Raw genomic sequence first — 18,771 nt, 5'->3', positions numbered from 1 at the left:
CAGCAATAATACTGTTAGGAATAATTGGCAGTAATTCTCTTGAAAGTAATAATTTTAAGACCATAAGAGAATAGGAGCAGAAATTAGGCCATTCGGCCCACCGAGTCTGCTCCACCATTCAATCATGGCTGATAAGTTCCTCAACCCCATTCCCCTGCTTTCTCCCCATAACCCTTGATAATCAAGAACCTATCTATCTGTCTTAAATGGACTCAATGACCTGGAATCCACAGCCTTCTGTGGCAGTGAATTCCATAGATTCGCCACTCTCTGGCTGAAGAGGTTTCTCCTTATCTCCGTTCTAAAAGGTCTTCCCTTTAAACTAAGGCTGTGCCCTTGGGTCCTAGTCTCTCCTACCATTGGAAGCATCTTCCCAACATCCACTTAGTTCAGGCCATTCAGTATTCTGAAAGTTTCAGTTAGATTCCCCCTCATCCATCTAAACTCCAATGAGTATGGATCCAGAGTCCTCAAACATTCCTCATAAGTTAAGCTTGCCATTCCAGGGACCATTTTCACGACCCTCCTCCAGGACCAGTACATCCTTCCTGAGATATGCATTTTTGCTGCGTCTCCCGAATTACTCCCAGAAACTTCTGCCATTACTGTTCCACGGTCATTCCTGCTAGGCTCCTTTTCCAGTCAATTCTGCCCAGCTCCTCCATCATGCCTCTTTACTCAGCTGCAATACCGTTACCTCTGACTTTATCTTCTCCCTCTCAAATCGCAGAGTAAATTCTATCATCTTATGATCACCGCCTCCTAAGGGTTCCTTCACCTTAAGCTCCCTTATCAAGTCTGCCTCTTTACGCAACACTAAATCCAGTATTGCCTGTTCCCTTGTAGGCTCCACCACGAGCTGATCCAAAAAGCCATCATGTAGACATTCCACAAACTCCTTTTCTTGCAATCCACTGCCAACATGATTTTCTCAGTCCACCTGCATATTGAAATCCCCCACAATCACTGTGACTTTTGAGAGCAATAATTCTGATAGTATTCCTCTGAGGCAGTAACACACATGATAGTAATAATTCAAACAGTAAAACTCCTGCCAGTAGTAACTCCAGAAATAGAACACCAAGCAGGGATATCTTGGATGGAAATCCTCCTGATAGGGTAACTTTGACAGAAATACTGTTGACAAGAATAAATTTCACAGAACTAATGCCATCAGTAACAACACTAGCACATTGTAACATTCCTGTTAGTAATAACTGGCAGACTGTAATACAATTGATACTAGTAATTCCATCCTGACAAAAGGTTCCAATCTGAAAAATTGACTTTCCTGCTCCTCTGATGCTGCCTGACCTGCTGTGTTCCTCCAGCTCACACTGTATTGACTCTGAACTTCCAGGACTTGCAGTTGCTGCTACAGCCTAGTAATGATTCTGGCAGTAATATTACTGACAGTAACCATTCTGGCAGTAATATTACTGACAGTAACCATTCTGGCAGTAATATTCCGGATAGCGATCACTGTCAGTAACACTCCCGATAGACATAATTCCAGCAGTAATACTCCTGACAGATATTACTCCGGCAGTAATTACTTTGACACAGACCAATACTCCTGACAGTAATAATCCTGTTAGTAATAAATTCAGGCACAAAGGAATCCTCCTGATAGTAGGAGCTGGTTCACTGTAACAATCCTGGCAGTAATAATGCTTACCACGGCGATAGAAGCCCTACAGAAAGTGATAGGTAAGAATACACAGAGACTGAGGGAGTAAAAAGGAATTATTGAAGCAGCGACTTGGAGACACCTCAGTCGGAACGTGGGCGGGAACAGGAATGTCCCGTCTCCGCCGCGGGGGCCGTTCTACTGATAGGCAGCTTCATAAACCAATGGGGAACAGGGTCCGGTGGTTGACACCACGACGAACTAATGGGAGGAGACATCAGCACAGCGGAAGGGGCGGGAAAAAGTCAACAGGAAGTCCCATCCGCCGGAGGCCGGTCTGAGAGTTGATTGACAGTCAATACCGGAAGGGTGGGAAGAGCGTATGGCTAAATCGGCCAATGTGAACCATTAGGGGCGGGAGGTGAATGAGACAGGAAACAAGACTGGTGACTCGGTCTAGGCCCGAATCGGCAGCTTTCCTGCTCTTCTTCTTCTGCTGTGTTCATCCAGCTTCACACTTTATTATCTTGGATTCTCCAGCATCTGCAGTTCCCATTATCTCCCTCCTCCTCCTCAGAGGGGAACAGTTTGCCGTACAGATGATGGACGGTTGAAGCGACCAATCAATGCTGTGATACGAAATCAACATGGACGCCCGTCCAATCGGTAGATCGGTGTGACTAGGATTGACGGTTACGTCTGCCAACCGGAGGCGGTGCTTCTCCCATTCGTGCATGGGGGCGGGCCTGCGCTTTGCTGCCATTGGAGTTCGCGTGACAACAGTGCTGCGGACCAATCAGATGAGGCGCTTGGGGTCTGAGGGGTGGGGCTCTGGTGAGATTTGAATCGGGCGGCGGTTGGGACGAGCGAGAGAACTCGTTCTGGCCGGCACGAGGAGAATTAAAAACAAACAGGTAAACGATTAACTGTAAGGATGTCTTTTTAAGTGTTATGATTGTATGACTTCTTCTGGCAATATGTGGCGCTCTCTGTTTGTGAAGAAAATGTCTCTTTGGATTTTGTTTTTAAAAAACATTACCCTCTGACCTTTAACCTATGGCCCTTGGCCATTCTCCCTGTATTGCCCTTCGTGGTTCTATAAGGTCACCCCCTCAGCCTCTCCCTGTAGCTCAATCCCCCCAATATCCTCTTTAAATCCCACCTCCAGCTTAAACCTATGCCCCTCTAGTTCTTGACATTCCCTTACCCTGGGGAAAAGGCCATGTCTATCCACCCTGTCCATGCCCCTCATTGTTTTATAAATCTCTATAAGGTCACCCCCTCAGCCTCTCCCTGTAGCTCAATCCCCCCAATATCCCCTTTAAATCCCACCTCCAGCTTAAACCTGTGCCCCTCTAGTTCTTGACATTCCCTTACCCTGGGGAAAAGGCCATGTCTATCCACCCTGTCCATGCCCCTCATTGTTTTATAAATCTCTATAAGGTCACCCCCTCAGCCTCTCCCTGTAGCTCAATCCCCCCAATATCCTCTTTAAATCCCACCTCCCACCTTAAACCTGTGCTTCTCTAGTTTTGGACCCCTCCACCCTGGGGAAAAAACCTTGTTTATTTACGCTACTCATTGGCCCTCATGGTTTTATAAACTCTGTGAGGCCACCCCCTCAGCCTCTGATGCTCCAGGGAAAACAGCCCCAGCCTCTCCCTATGGCTCAAACCCTGGCAAAGCCATTGTAATTCTTTTCTGAACCTTTTGAATTTCACAGCATCCTTCCTACAGCAGGGAGCCTGGAATTGAAGGCAGTGTCCCAAAAGTGGTCTAATATTCATGGCAGCAACACAACCTCCCAACTGCTAAGCTCAATGGAGGCAAACGGGAGGCTGGAAAAACACAGCAAGCCATGCAGTATCTGGAGGAAAGAAGAAGTCAAGTCTCCAGCCCTGAGGAAGGGTAATACCCAAAACATTGACTGCTCGTTTGCTCCTGATGTTGCCTGGCTTGCTGTGTTCTTCCAGCCTCCTGTTTGCCTACGTGGGATTTAAGCATCTGCGGTTTGTTTTTGTCTCTAATCAATCCTGTGCTCAGTGCTCTGACCAATAAAGGAAAAGTGTACCAAATGCTGCCTTCACCACCCTGTCTACCTGCACTCCAAGGTCTCTTTGTTGAGCAACACTTCCCAGTACCTTACCATTAAGTTTATAAGTCCTGCCCTGATTTGCCTTTCCAAAATGCAACATCTTACATTTAGCTAGATTAAACTCCATCTGCCACTCCTTGTGACATCTTCCCTATACCAGAGTCGAATGCAGTATTTCAAAAGCGGCCTCACCAATGTCCTGTACATGACGTCCTGACTTGTATGTAAGACTTTGGTTCGGCTACATTTAGAGCATTGCATTCAATTCTGGTCGCCGCACGAACGGATGGATGTGGAGGGTGCAAAAGAGGTTTACCAGGACGCTGCCTGGATTAGAGGGTATGAGCTATAAGGAGAGGCTAGAAAATCACTGGTTGTTTTCTCTGGTGTGGCAGAGGCTGAGGGGAGACTTGATAGAAGCTTATAACGTTATGAGATGCAAAGGTAGGGAGAACGGTCAGAATCATTTTCCCAGAGTTGCAACGTACAATATAAGGGGCATGCATTTAAGGTGAGAGGGCGGAATATTGAAAGGAAATGTGAGAGGCAGGTGTTTTGAAACACACTGGTGGGAGCCTAGAATGTGCTGCCAGGGAAGGTGGTGGAGGCAGATATGATAGGAGTGTTTAAGGGACTTTTAGATAAGCAAATGGATATGGACCGAGGGCAGGCAGAAAGGAATAGTCTAATTTGGCATCATGTTTGACACGACGTCGTGGGCCAAAGAGCCCATTCCTGTGTTGTATTGTCCTATGCTCTGTACTGATCCATAAACGCAAGCTTTTGATTTGATTTATTGTTGTCATGTGTACCCAACTACAGTGAAAAGTTTTTTTTGTTTTGCGAGCAGCAGTCACAGATCATAGCAAACAAGGACAGACGTGATCTGGCAGCATCTGTGAAGGAAGAAACAAAGTTAACATTTCGGATCTGGTGATCCTTCCTCAGTGTGTGTGTGTGTTTTGAGGAAGGGTCACTGGACCTGAACCATTAACACTCTGTTTTCTCCTTCACAGGTGTTGTCAGACTTGCTGAGCTTTTCCAGCAACTTTGTTGTTCCTGATTTGCAGCATCTGCAGTTCTTTTGATTTTTATTTCGGAAGGACGGGCACCCAGTCAGAATGAGGCACCCAATGTTACGACTGCACAAGAGGTGTACCAAAAGTAATTTGAAACTGGAGAGGTCTGTTTAGCAGTCTATTAACAGGGGAGAGAAGCTGTTCTTGAACCTGTTGGTGCATGTGTTCAAGTCTCTATCTTCTGCCTGATGGAAGAGAATATTACCAGGGTTGGAGGAGTCTATGACGATGTTGGCAGCCTTTCCACGGCAACAAGAAGCGTAGATGGAATATTAAACACAGCCTTCACCAACCTGCCTACCCGCAACTCTGCTTTCAAGGAACAACAAATCCACACCCCATCAATGTCCCGTTCGACTGAGTGTGATATCAAGACTGGAATCAATGGGCACCGGGGAGCTGCAGGTTAGAGTCGTACCTGGCATGTAGGAGAATGGTCATGCTCACTCAAGTTCAGTCATTGCAGTTTCAGCACGTTTCTGCAGGATTTCCTCAGGGTAGTACCCCAGAGCTCAACCACCTTCACCTGTTTCATCATTGACCACCTTTTGTATCGTAAGGTCAGAAGTGGGGGATATTTGCCGATAATTGCACAATCTTCACCATTCACGGCTCCTAGGACACTGCAGCAGTCCAGAAGCAGCAAGAACTGGACAATGTCCACACTTAGACTGACAAGTGGCAAGTGACATTTGTGCTGTACAAGTGCCAGGCCATGACTGTCACTTAGTGGGACAGTCTAACCACTGTCCCATTGACATTCCATGGTATTATCATCACTGAATTTCACCCCCCCCCCCCCACCCCAACTACCAAAATCCTTGGGGTTACCATTGACCAGAAACTGAACTGCACTCACCATAGGAATACTATGGCTATTAGAACAGGTCAGAGGCTGGATATACTGCAGCAAGTAATTCACCAGCTGACTCCCAAAAGCCTGTCCAAAATCTGCCACTGCCACCACTACCGATGCTCAGTAGCAGCAGTGTGTACCATCTACAAAATGCTGCAGAAAGTCACCAAAGATCCTCAGGCAGCACCTTCCACGGTCACTTCCATCCAGAAGGAGAAGGGGCAGCAAATACGTTGTAACATCAACCCTCTGCAAGTTCCCCACCAAGCCACTCCCCATCCTGGCTTGGAAATATATCGGCTGTTCCTTTTTTAACTGGGTTAAAATTCTGGAATTGCCTCCCTGATGGCACTGTGGGTCTTACTGACAGCATGTGAAGTACAGCGGTTCAAGAAGGCAGCTCACCCCCACCCCATCAAGGGGCAACTAGGAAGAGTAGTAAATGGACCCGACTGGTGACACTCCCTTCCAACAAAGGAATAAAAGCGTGGCACTCCCTGCATAGTGATGAACCCATTATTCTCTCTCTCTCTCTCTCTCTCGCTCTCTCTCCCTCTCCCTCTCCCTCTCTCTCTCTCTCTCTCTTTCCCCACCAGATGCAGTCGAAGACGTCCAGCTTTCCTCCACCTCCTGCAGACGTCCAGTCCTCCAGGAAGGTGGCTGGTCCACACCATCGCCGCCAGGTGCAGGTGGTGGTCCGCCTCCGGCCGTACCAGGCCACCGAGGATGACCAGCAGCAGGGCCCCTGTGTGCGTGGCCTGGACACCCGCTCGCTGGAGATCGTGAACTGGAGGAGTCGTATGGAGACCATGCAGTACAAGTGAGTGTCCCGTGCACAGACCCAAAAACGCTCTCCCTTCCTTCACCGCCTAGCGGAGATGGCGACACAGCTGTAAGGTCAAAATGGACTGTGATTGCAGAGCTTGGTGTTCTCTCATGGTAGCAACTGACACCCCTCCTCACCCTAAAGTTCGGGGAGACAGCAGGATATAGAGAGGCTGGAGACTTGGGTGGAGAAATGGCAGATGGAATTTAATCCAGACACACCTAGTCACACTGGGCTGGGGAGGGGTTTTTGGGGAAACCATCCTGTGACGAGAGATTGGGACAAACTGGTGAGAGTGATGGTGACACTCAGCCAGTATGAAATTGAGTCCTTGATCAAATAGTGGGCTGATGAGTTTAAGAGCCGGCTTCTGGCTGGGGACAGCAGTTCCTCCCCCTATAACAATTGATTTGGTCATTATCTTACTCTCACTCACTTGTAGTTTTTTTTGCATTGGGTTCAACATGTTGCAGACAGCCTCTTCAGAGATGCTGTTGCAAGTTTCATTGGCAGGTGGGACTTGAACCTCCTGATCCATAAGTAGGGACAGAACCACTGTGCAACAAGAGTCGCTCAGGTTTTAGTTAATGTTGTGATGCCCTTTGTGTGGTAGGATGTGGCAAGAGGTTCCTGAGTTTCATTTTTTAAAAAAATTTCATGGTGGCTCAGTGGTTAACACTGTTGTAAGGGGCCTGGGTTCGATTCCACCCTCAGGCGACTGTGTGGACTTTGCACGTTCTCCCCATGTTTGCTTGGTTTCCCTCTGGGTGCTCCGGATTCCTCCCACAGTGCAAAAGCTGTGCAGGCTAGGGTGGATTGGCTGTGCCATGTTGCCCTGTAGTGCCCAGGGATGTGAGGCATAGGTGGATTGGCCACGGGAAATCGAGGGTTACAGGAATAGGGAAGGGGGAGGTGAGTCTAGGTGGGAGAGTCAGTGTGGACTTGCTGGGCTGAAAGGCCTGTTTCCAATCTGAGGATCCTATGAAAAAATAAACAAACCACTGTGTCTTTCTGTGTCCATGACCGTGTGTGTGCAGGTTGTGGGAGGTTGCACACTGTTTTCATTTTCTTAAGAAATCTTTGTCATTTCAGCACCTGTTCTTAAAGCATTCAAGGCTTTGTGGGCCTTGCTAACGTGGGTAAGTAGTAACAGCCCACCTCTTCACCCAGCTGCAGATTTGACTGCAATGGTGAGGGAGCATGTGGTGATAACTGACATGTTTGTTAACACCCAGTCACACTTCACTCCATTGAATGATTTAACTTCCTGAACTGACAGCTGCAGCAAATTACATGAGCAAAGTGATTTTACTTTTTCCAAAAAAAGTCATAAATTTGTTCATAGCTATTGTTCTGAATTTGTACTGCACCTTTTTGAAGTTGTTCAGGCCAGCTGGGCACTCTTTTTCCCCTGTCCAACATTATTTTATTTCCATTCCCATAGTTAGTCTTTGGTTTTGGTACACATTACAGTTTTTTCCCCCGCAGTGGGCAATTGTCACTTTTTTCATTTGGCTTATCTGAAGAAATGGAGCTGGGTTTTTCTCCAGTAGGGAGTTTACCTCTGAACAGGGAAAGGTTTTAAGCTACTGATTTTAAAATCAAACGCTTGTAAATCTCAAAGGTGTTGCTGCCCAATGCAATGTCTGGGTATCAGTCTGTGGAAGAACCAGGACCCCCTCTTGATCAGATAGTCCCTCGCTGTGTTCTGCGCTGTGCATCTCAAATAGGAACAGGAACCCTTGGCTCTTAGAGCCCTGACCCTACCATACAATATGAACACATGGCTGGTCTCATGACTGCACATTCCCAGTTTCCCACAGAAGAAGAGGGAATGGGTGAAAGGTTATGCGCATTTCCCCAGCTATACACGTATACTAAACCTCCCATCCTCCTGTCTTTCAGTTTTGATGCATTTTACAGTGATGACGCATCACAACAGGAGATCTATGTGCACTCGGTGAAACCGATCCTGTCGCATATCCTGAATGGACAGAATGCCAGTGTCTTTGCCTACGGCCCTACAGGAGCAGGTAAGCAACTGAGTGAGTGGCTGTGTGCTGCCGAGCCTCCGCAGTTGGAGAACAGCCCAAACTGTTTTTGTTTTCTAATTGACAGGCAAGACCCACACGATGCTGGGCAGTGCCAAGCAGCCTGGGGTGGTGCCTCGTTCCCTGCTGGACATATTTCGCATGGTGCGGGAGCAGAGGGACCAGCTGGGTGGGCCCTCCTGGAGTTTTTCTGTCACAATGTCCTACCTGGAGATCTACCAGGAAAAGGTGAGTTTTCTTCACTGTCCTCGTTGGGTTGGGTTGGGAAGAGAGAGACATGAATTCAGAGATCCAGGTTCAAATCCCACCTGGGGATGCTGGGGAATTTGACTTCAATTAGTCAAATTCTCACACTGAAGAAGTTAGACACAATAACGGTGACCATGAAACCAGCATCAATTGTTGTAAAGAGCCACCACCTCTGGGGGCACCACATGTGGTGCTTTTCCCCTTGACCCTGTGTCCTGCCCATGTGGAAAACAGCTCTGGCTTATGGACGCATGGCTGTGCCACCTCTGCAATCCATTCCCCAGCCCCTGCGTAGCTCGCGGTCTGCTTACACTGTCCCAGCAGCCTATTGGAGGATGGTAATGTTGCCAACGTGTCTCAGGTGTTGGATCTGCTGGAGACCAAGCACCAGGATTTGCCTATCCGAGAGGACCAAGACAAGAACATTTTCATTCCCAAACTGACGGAGCAACCGATCACCAGCTTCGTGGAGTTTGAGCAGTTCTTCCTGCCTGCCACACAAAGACGGACCACGGCCAGCACCAAACTGAATTGTCGTTCCAGTCGCAGTCACTCTGTGCTACTGATCAAGGTACAGAAAAGAGGAGACACGTTGCTTCTATCTCATCCCTTTGTTGCTCTTTCACTTACTTTTCAGTTGCTGATACCCTTCTGGTCTGTCTCGGTATCTCGACACGCTCCCTCTCACTCCTGTTTTGTAAACGATGTCTCAGTAGCTGCTGCTTGGACCTGAGGCTACAAGATCACTGTCCCGTTGTGCTCAGAGTGTAACTCCACTTCAAAATCCTCCTACCCACCCCTTTGCTGTCTCTCCTCCTCCTCCCACCTTCCCCCACCCCCCCAAGTGCTCTGTGTAACGTTCTCGTGCCCTGATCCAGTACTGGTTCTGTTGCAGGTGGTGAAATTGCAGCGAGAGGCTCCGTTCCGACAGCTGACAGGGAAACTCTACCTCATCGACCTGGCAGGATCCGAGGATAATCGCAAGACCGGGAATGAAGGTGTCAGGTGGGTGCACTGCTGCTTTGGCAGGATCTGGCTCAGGACCCTGTCTCAAATCAACTGTTAGATTCAGGGAACTTGATGGGGGAAATACCTCAAGATTGTACATTCTTGAACAACGTATAGTGAAGTTGTTTGTTAATCCAATGTTAGAACTTTAGATCAATCTCCATTACGTGTGCAACATATGTTATTGGTAGATGTTAGTAATATTTGTTAAAGACAAATAATAGATCTTGATGGAATAGCCCGCAGTACACATTAAATAGTAAATCATTGCTCAGCAACTCCCCTCAGACATTAATGACACAGGGGGCCATCAAATCTTTATACTTCAAACAGGATCACCATTCTTCACTTGTTGCGTTGGCCTTGAACCACGTTTTCTCCAGTCACGCTGTCATGGAATTTTCTCAGCAACTGTTCTGGTTGTCTGTCGGCGACTGAGCAGACACACACACGCACACAACCCCGAGTCCTTCACCAAGCCCATACCACCACTGGATTTTCTCAACTTCATGCTTACCCCATTGCATTCAGCAAATTCGACCTGTTTTTCCAATCTTCACTCTCCCACCCTCTCTGAAGAACTGATGTTCATAAAGTTCTTCCAAGCTCTTTACAGAGAGCCGGTGATTTTCCCAGGACTACTACTGAGTCCTGACCCCATTGCTAAGCTGTCTAATAATTCCCAAACTTTTCTCCCTAGATTCTGACCACATAGAACCGTGCATATGCTCATGAGTCCTCCCCACAGAATCTGTGCAGTTGAGCTGCCTTCCCAGCTGTGCAGTGAACTCGTTTCTCTCTCTCGCTCGCTCTCTCTCTCTCGCTCGCTCTCTCTCTCTCTCGCGCTCTCTCTCTCGCGCTCGCTCTCTCGCGCTCGCTCTCTCGCGCTCGCTCTCTCGCGCTCGCTCTCTCGCGCTCGCTCTCTCGCTCTCCAGATGCAGATATCCTTTTTAAATTCTTCTTTAGTGTCTCCACCGATGGTCACTGCCCGCAACCCCCCCCCCCGCCCCCCACCAATCATCAACCGCATAATAATCTTGTCCCTTATTTCTAGGCAGAACTGAATGCTTCCACTGAACAGCTCTTGCAGCTATCTGTTCTGTATATGTTGCCGTCAGGTTATTTTATTGCAAGCCAGCAAAGGGTACAAAAGGAGGTTTTGGTCAGCGACCAGAAGGGGGTGGGACATGACGTTGCTGGGAGTAACTGTCACTGTGTCTTAATGTTACTTCACTATATTTCTCAGGCTAAAGGAGAGTGGAGCCATTAACACCTCCCTGTTTGTGTTGAGCAAAGTGGTGGATGCACTAAACCAGGGCTTGTGCAGGATTCCCTACAGGGACAGCAAGCTAACCCGCCTGCTGCAGGTAAAACTCATCCCAAAACTATTTACTTGCCTCAGTTTTTGTTGAGTCAGCTGCTGAGGGATTTGTATGGCAGGTTGCTGTCGCAGTGGGAGGCAAAGTCTTTGCTCAGCGGTTCAGAGATGGAGCTCTTTAATGAAGGTAGAGGGTACTGTAGTAGATTTGGTGACTAGGCTCCTGAATCTGAACAGAGGAAGCTGTGATGGTATGAGGCATGAGCTGGCAATGATAGTTTGGGGAACATGAAGCAGGCAGATAATGGCAAATCTATAGAATGTACGTAGGGGAACCGCAACACCTGTTCTTTGCTCTCGGGCTGAAAAAATACAAATGTGAAAGGTGGCCCAATGTGGAGGACATTAGCAAGGTTTGAGAAGAGTCAGTATCAAAAAGACTGTGACAGATGACGTTAAAGGGGTGTTCAAACCCCACGCCCCGCCCAGTTCTTGCTAACTGCTATCTTCGTAAAACCTAATCACATTTTTGCCCCAGTCAGAAAAATAAGTGCATGTTAGCTAAACATTAACATAAGAACAAAGCTTGCAGCTCAGGAAAATGATGAGATTTCTGGAGAACGTTGAGGTTTGGATCACGTGAACACTGTTATCTGTCACATTGACGACTTTGTCTCTCTGTATAAATATCCCGTAACTCTGCATTGCTGCAGAGTCTTCGGTATCTAACCTTCATTAGTGCTGACGCTGTGTAATATCAAGAACAAAAAGTTCTCTTTGCCTCGAAGTCTGACAGCTGCAGTCCTGTTATTCGAACTTCTCCAACAGCCAACTGTGGCTAACCAGGGGAATTGGATCGAAGGTGGGAGTGTACACATGAGCTAAAATAAGTATCAGACGTGAAGATTGGGAGCAGTTTGGATGTCAGCAAAGCAGGATGAAGGAAACACAGAAATTGATTTTATAAAAGCTGTGTGAAGAGAGAGTTTAGTGAAGACCATTGGAGGTCCCTGACAGTCAGAAATGGAGGCACTCATAACGGGGAACACTGAGATGGCAGGCCAATCAAATACATAACACACAAAAACAGAACTTGCTGGAGAAACTCTGCAGATCTGGCAGCATCCATGGACATCAAATCCATTCCGCTTTCTTCTGAACTGATGGGTGGGGAATAAGTGGTATATATGCTGATGCCAGGGGGCAGGAGAGAAAGGATAGAGCCGATAGGTAGAGGCAGAGCCTGGAGAGTGCGAAAACAAAGTGGGCAGACAAGGGGATTATTGACGATAAGGTAGGGAAGAGGAGAAAGTGGATAGGTTAATATTGGGGCTGAGTGGGTGGACATGGGCAGTCCTGGGCAATGGAAACCCTTGGGCTGAGTGGGTGGACATGGGCAGTCCTGGGCAATGGAAACCCTTGGGCTGAGTGGGTGGACATGGGCAGTCCTGGGCAATGGAAACCCTTGGGCTGAGTGGGTGGACATGGGCAGTCCTGGGCAATGGAAACCCTTGGGCTGAGTGGGTGGACGGGTCATAAATGTGGAAACAGGTGTCAGTGCTCTGAGATTGTGAACGTCGGTGAAGGCTCTCGGGTCCACAAACGGAAGAGGAAGTGTTGCCCTTCAGCTTGGGTTGAGTCCCTTTGCAGTGTTGTCGTATGCTTGGGACCGACATGTTGGCCGTGAGCGCTGGTGTGTTGAAATGGCAGGCAACTAAAAAGTTGGTTGTTCCTGTAGACAGAACAGAGGTGCAAAGTGGTCACCAGTCTGTGACTCCTTTTTATAGACGAGACGACATTGTGAGTGGCAAATACAGTAGGCTCCTACTGTAAAATCGTTCCTTCACATGGGCAGTGTCTGGGGCCTTCGATTAATAAGGGCAGAGGAAGTAAAACCGGCAAGTGTTGCACCTTCTGCAGTTGTACAGACAGTGGGGAAGTGTTGGGAATGGACCAGGGTATCCCAGAGGGAAAAGTCTCTGTGGAATGCTGACAAGGGAGGGGAAAATATGTCTGTTGGGAGCTGCTGAAAATGGCAGCTTTTCACCCTTTTGGATGTGGAGGCTGGTGGAATAGCAAGTGAGGATTGATGGACTCAATTATGTTCTGGGGGGAAGAGGCAGTCATATGAGAAAAGGGTGAGACATGACTCAGAGCCCTCTTAACTGTGTGGCAGAGCATCCTTGGTTGAGGAGAAAGGCAGATGTTTGAGGCTCCCTGCAGGAAAATACACAATGAATAGAGTGTCAGTTGATGGGTTTGTAATGGACATCAGACAGTCCAGGAGACCCTGGGCCACCTTGCCTCAGCTCTGCTGCCAGACCTGAGTTTCTCCAGAAACCTCTGGTTTTGTGTTTCAGATCTCCAGCAGTCTCCATTTGTCATTTTTAATTCTGCATTTTGGTTCTGCCTTCACATAGAAAGACCCACATAGTGTCCCAAAAATGTTGGTGAGGGCAATGTCAAGCAAGAGGGAAGAACTGAAGCAAATCAGGATCAGTAGGGAAAAGGGTGTTGGGAAAATTGATGGAATTGAAGCCCGATTAAAATCCACGGGGCTTGGGTAATCTGCATCCCACTGTAGAGTCATGGAATCATACAACATGGAAACAAACCCTTTAGTCCAACTCATCCATGCGGACCAGGTTTACCAATTTTCCTGTCCTTAGCCCGTATCCCCTCTGAACCTTTCACATGTATGTAGCTGTCCAAATGTCAATTAAATTTTGTAACTGTACCCGCATTTAGGACTTCCTCCGGCAGTTCATTCCATAAATGCACCACCCTCAATGAGAAGGGGTAAAACTTCCCCGTCAGGTCCCTTTGTAAGTCTCGCACATCTCACCTTTAAACCTACGCCCTCCAGTTTCGAACTCTTACCACCACACCCCCCCCGCCCCCCACCCTCGGGAAAAGACCTTTTCTACTCACCTTATCGATGTCCCTCAATTTTATAAACTTCTACAAGGTCATCCCTCAATTTCTCATGCTCCCACTGTAAAAAGGCCAAACCCATCCAGACCCCCTCTTAACTCGAATGGTCCAGTTCCAGTAACGTCCTGATAAGTTTTTTTTTCTGTGCCCTTTACAGTTGAATAATATCCTTGTATAACAGAGTAACCAGACTGTACTCCACTAGTAGCCTCACAAATGTGCTGTGTAGCGCCAACATGACCCCCCCCAACTTCAACACTGAATGCTCTGAACAGCAAAGGCAAGCATGCCAAATGCTGCCTTCATCCTGTTATGCCACTCCCAAGGAATTATGTACCTGAACCCCTAGGTCTCTCTGTGCATCATCACTGTCCAGGGCCCCTACCATTGAATGTATAAGTCTTTCCCTGATTTGTCCTACCAGAATGCAACGCCTTGCATTTATCTAAATTCAACTCCGTCTGCCTCTTCTCGGCTATTAGCCCAGCTGATAAAGGTTCCGTTGTACTTCAGGATAAGCTTCATCGTCCGCTATGCCACCAATTTTGTGTCACCTGTAAACTTAGTGCCCACGGCCTCCTGTATTCTCATCCAAGTCATTTATATAAATGACAAGCGACAGTGAACTGAGCTGTGGAACACTGCTAGTCGCAGGCCTCCATTCACAAATAAAATCCCTTGACCACCACCCTCTGTCTCCTGCAGTCAAGTCAAGATTTGTATCCAACTGGCTGCATTGGGGATCCAATTGCAAGATTTGGTAGACTTTGGAGCTGTTCCCACAGATGTGAGGAAAACTGGGAATTACAGACCAGTCAACCTGACATCTGTAACGGGGAGAATTCTAGAGTCTGTTGTAAACGAGTTAATAGAGTATTAGGAAAAGAGTGACAGCATTGGACAGTGTCATTGTGGGCTTACGAAAGGGAAATCAGGCTTGGCAAGTCTACAGAAGTTTTCTAAGGATGTGACTAGTAGAGTGGATAAGGAGGAGCCAGTGGATGTGGTTCACCAGGGCTTTGAGAAGGCTTTTCATAAAGGCTGCACAAAGGGAGATTCAGGTGTAAAATGTGTGGCTCAACCCTGTGATCATTGAGTTTAAATGTTGTTCTATTCTTCCTTCCTGATCTTGCTGCTTCTGTCATATGCTTTGCTTCCAATGATCTGTTTGGTTTGGTACTAGGATTCCCTAGGAGGCACTGCCCACAGTGTAATGATAACCAACATCGCTCCAGAATACAAACACTACTTTAACACCCTCACTGCCCTCAACTTTGCTGCCAAATCCAAGCTGGTGGTCAACCGTCCCTTCACACAGGAAACCATCCAGCCGATAGGTAAGTGTGGTTACAACTGAAAACCTCTCCGTCTATGCAGTTTGGAAAGACCTGATATTCCCTGTAATGGGACTGTAATTGCACACGGGGCTGTACTGCACGGGGAGGGATTCCCTGTAATGTTACTGTAATTACTCAGAGGCATAGGCTGTGAGTATTCTTTTGTTCTTTCATCATCCAGGCATTTGCCATCTGAAGCGTTCCAATGAGGGAGTTTCCTCAAGTTCACAGCATCCAGCCAAGAGAATGAAATCAGCAGAGTCGGAGAGTGCTGAAGACTCAGAGGAGCTGATTCTGAGGTGAACAGTGGTCCTGGTGCCTGATTCGTTGTTCCTGTCTGTCCAGCAATTGAGGTTCTTTGACAAGGTGTCCAGATGAGCTTGAGGACTGTCAGGTGGTTGAGCCAAGTGGCGTGGGTGGCTTTCAAATGGTCTGAGCAAGTAGGAATCCATAATAGAGATGGGTATGGATACTGTGCTGTGTAGCTGTGATCATGAATCCTGAAGGCTATCTTGCTCAGGCTGAAGGACACCATTCAGGCCAGTCTAACGGTAACCATGTAACTGTTGATTGTGGTACAATCACATCTGGTTCACTCATGGCCTTTAGAGAAGCACATCTGCCATCCTTACCCAGTTTGGCGCACACGTGACTCCCAGCCAATGGCTACTGGGCAACAAATGCTGGCCTGATCAGCGTTGCCCATGGGCCACGAGCAAATAAAATCTGAAGGCTGGAGAAGAACATGGGAGGGAGGGAATCAGTTGTTAGTGTCAGTGCTAGGAATGGAAAGGAGTTCTGTCAAAAGACTGAACAGTTCGGGGCTAAATTAAAAGGTAGAGGTTATAATCTCTGGATTACTACCCAAGCCACAGGCAAATCGAGTGGATGAAGTCGGCAGTTAATTTCATTGCACAAAGATTGGTGTGGGTGGAATGGGTTTCAGTTAATGGGGCATTGACACGAGTATTGGGGTAGAAGGGAGCTGTTCGGCTGGGACGGGCTTCACGCCATTCCAAGGAAGCGACACCGGACCCAAAACATTAACTGCCATTTCTCTTTACGGATGCTGCCAGACCTGTTGAGCTTTTCCAAACACTTCTGTTTTTGTTTATTTGAACTGGGCTGGGACCAGTGCCCTGGCAAGTCCAATAGTTATGACCATGTAGAGACACATTTAAAGTGGGGGGGGGGCGGGGGCGGGCTGAGGGTTTGGGAGAAGGGCAATGTAGAACTGTAGAGCAAAAAGAGGTGGCAGCATTACAAGACAGCTCTTTGGGTAACAACATCCAGAGTGGGATAGCAAGGGACGGAGTATGGGCAAAAAACAGTAAATAGGGTCAAAGAACATACAACTGTACAACAGTATGTTGTACAACTGTACATTTACCAGGATGTTGCCTGGTCTGGAGCGAAGGCCTTATTAGGAAAGGCTTAGGGATTTGAGTCTTCTCATTGGAGAGAAGAAGGCTAAGAGGGGATTTAGTAGAGACACAGAAGATAATCAGAGGATTAGATAGGGTGAACAGTGAGAGTCTTTTTCCAAGGATGATGACGTCAGCTTGTACAAGGGGGCATAGCTGCAAATTGAGGGGTGATAGATTTAAGACAGATGTCAGAGGCAGGTTCTTTATTCCGAGTGGTGAGGGCGTGGAATGCCCTGCCTGCCAATATAGTTAACTCAGCCACATTAGGGGCATTTAAACAGTCCTTGGAGAAGCGCATGGATGATGATGGAATAGTAGAACATAGAACATTACAGCACAGTACAGGCCCTTCGGCCCTCGATGTTGTGCCGACCTGTCATACCGATCTCAAGCCCATCTAACCTACACTGTTCCATGTGCTTGTCCAATGACGACTTAAATGTACCTAAAGTTGGCGAATCTACTACTGTTGCAGGCAAAGTGTTCCATACCCTTACTACTCTCTGAGTAAAGAAACTACCTCTGACATCTGTCCTATATCTTTCTCCCCTCAATTTAAAGCTATGCCCCCTTGTGCTCGCCATCACCATCCTCGGAAAAAGGCTCTCCCTATCCACCCTATCTAACCCTCTGATTATTTTATATGTTTCAATTAAGTCACCTCTCAACCACCTTCTCTCTAACGAAAACAGCCTCCAGTCCCTCGGCCCTTTCTCGTAAGACCTTCCTTCCATACCAGGCAACATCCTAGTAAACCTCTTCTGCACCCTTTCCAAAGCTTCCACATCCTTCTTGTAATGCGGTGACCAGAACTGTATGCAATACTGCAAGTGCGGCCGCACCAGAGTTTTGTACAGCTGCAGCATAACCTCTTGGTTCCGGAACTCGATCCCTTTATTAATAAAAGCTAAAACACTATGCCTTCTTCACAGCCCTATCAACCTGGGTGACAGCTTTCAAGGATCTGTGTACATGGACACCGAGATCTCTCGGCTCAACTACACTACCAAGAATCTTGCCATTAGCGCAGTACTTTGCCTTCCGGTTACTCCTACCAAAGTGTATCACCTCACACTTGTCTGCATTAAACTTCATTTGCCACCTCTCAGCCCAGCTCTGCAGCTTATCTATGTCTCTCTGTAACCTACAACATCCTTTGTCACTATCCACAACTCCACCAACCTTAGTGTCATCTGCAAATTTACTAACCCATCCTTCTACTCCCTCATCCAGATCATTTATAAAAATGACAAACAGCAGTGGACCCAACACCGACCCTTGCGGTACACCACTAGTAACTGGTCTCCAGGATGAACATTTCCCATCAACTACCACCCTCTGTCTTCTTTCAGCAAGCCAATTTCCAATCCAAACTGCTATATCTCCCACGATTCCATTCCTCCGGATTTTGTACAATAGCCTATTGTGGGGAACCTTATCGAACGCCTTGCTGAAATCCATATACACCACATCAACCGATTTTACTCTCACCTACGTGTTTGGTCACCTTCTCAAAGAACTCAAGAAGGTTTGTGAGACACAACCTACCCTTCACAAAACAGTGCTGACTCTCCCTAATCAAATTTATTCTTTTCTAGATGATCATAAATTCTATCCCTTATAACCTTTTCCAACACTTTCCCAACAACTGAGGTAAGGCTCACTGGTCTATAATTACCAGGGTTGTCTCTACTCCCCTTCTTGAACGGGGGAATCACATTTGCTATCCTCCAGTCTTCTGGTACTATTCCTGTAGACAATGACGAGTCAAAGGTCAATGCCAAAGGCTCGGCAATCTCCTCCCTGGCTTCCCAGAGGATCCTAGGATAAATCCCATCCGGCCCAGGGAACTTATCTATTTTCACCCTCTGCAGGATTTCTAATACCTCTTCCTTGTGAACCTCAATCCCACCGAGTCTAGTAGCCTGTATCTCAGTATTCTCCTCGACAACATTGTCGTT

General features: G+C 47.5%; 1 protein-coding gene across 2 annotated transcripts in view; it reads left to right on the top strand.

Moving 5' to 3' along the window:
* The first annotated feature begins 2,413 nt into the window (after positions 1–2,413).
* Positions 2,414–18,771, top strand: part of kif22 (kinesin family member 22) — a 33,337-nt gene continuing 16,979 nt past the window's right edge. For both annotated transcript variants that reach the window (XM_059643256.1, XM_059643255.1), the window contains exons 1-9: positions 2,414–2,544; positions 6,257–6,480; positions 8,392–8,519; positions 8,605–8,765; positions 9,148–9,357; positions 9,682–9,791; positions 11,041–11,161; positions 15,230–15,383; positions 15,565–15,682. In XM_059643256.1, the coding sequence (XP_059499239.1) occupies positions 6,257–6,480; positions 8,392–8,519; positions 8,605–8,765; positions 9,148–9,357; positions 9,682–9,791; positions 11,041–11,161; positions 15,230–15,383; positions 15,565–15,682 (1,226 nt within the window). In that variant the 5' untranslated portion in view covers positions 2,414–2,544. The remainder of the gene's footprint in view (positions 2,545–6,256; positions 6,481–8,391; positions 8,520–8,604; positions 8,766–9,147; positions 9,358–9,681; positions 9,792–11,040; positions 11,162–15,229; positions 15,384–15,564; positions 15,683–18,771) is intronic.

The sequence above is a fragment of the Stegostoma tigrinum genome, chromosome 50, assembly GCF_030684315.1.
Source record: "Stegostoma tigrinum isolate sSteTig4 chromosome 50, sSteTig4.hap1, whole genome shotgun sequence".
NCBI lineage: Eukaryota > Metazoa > Chordata > Chondrichthyes > Orectolobiformes > Stegostomatidae > Stegostoma > Stegostoma tigrinum.
This window is presented reverse-complemented; position numbering and strand designations above follow the sequence as displayed.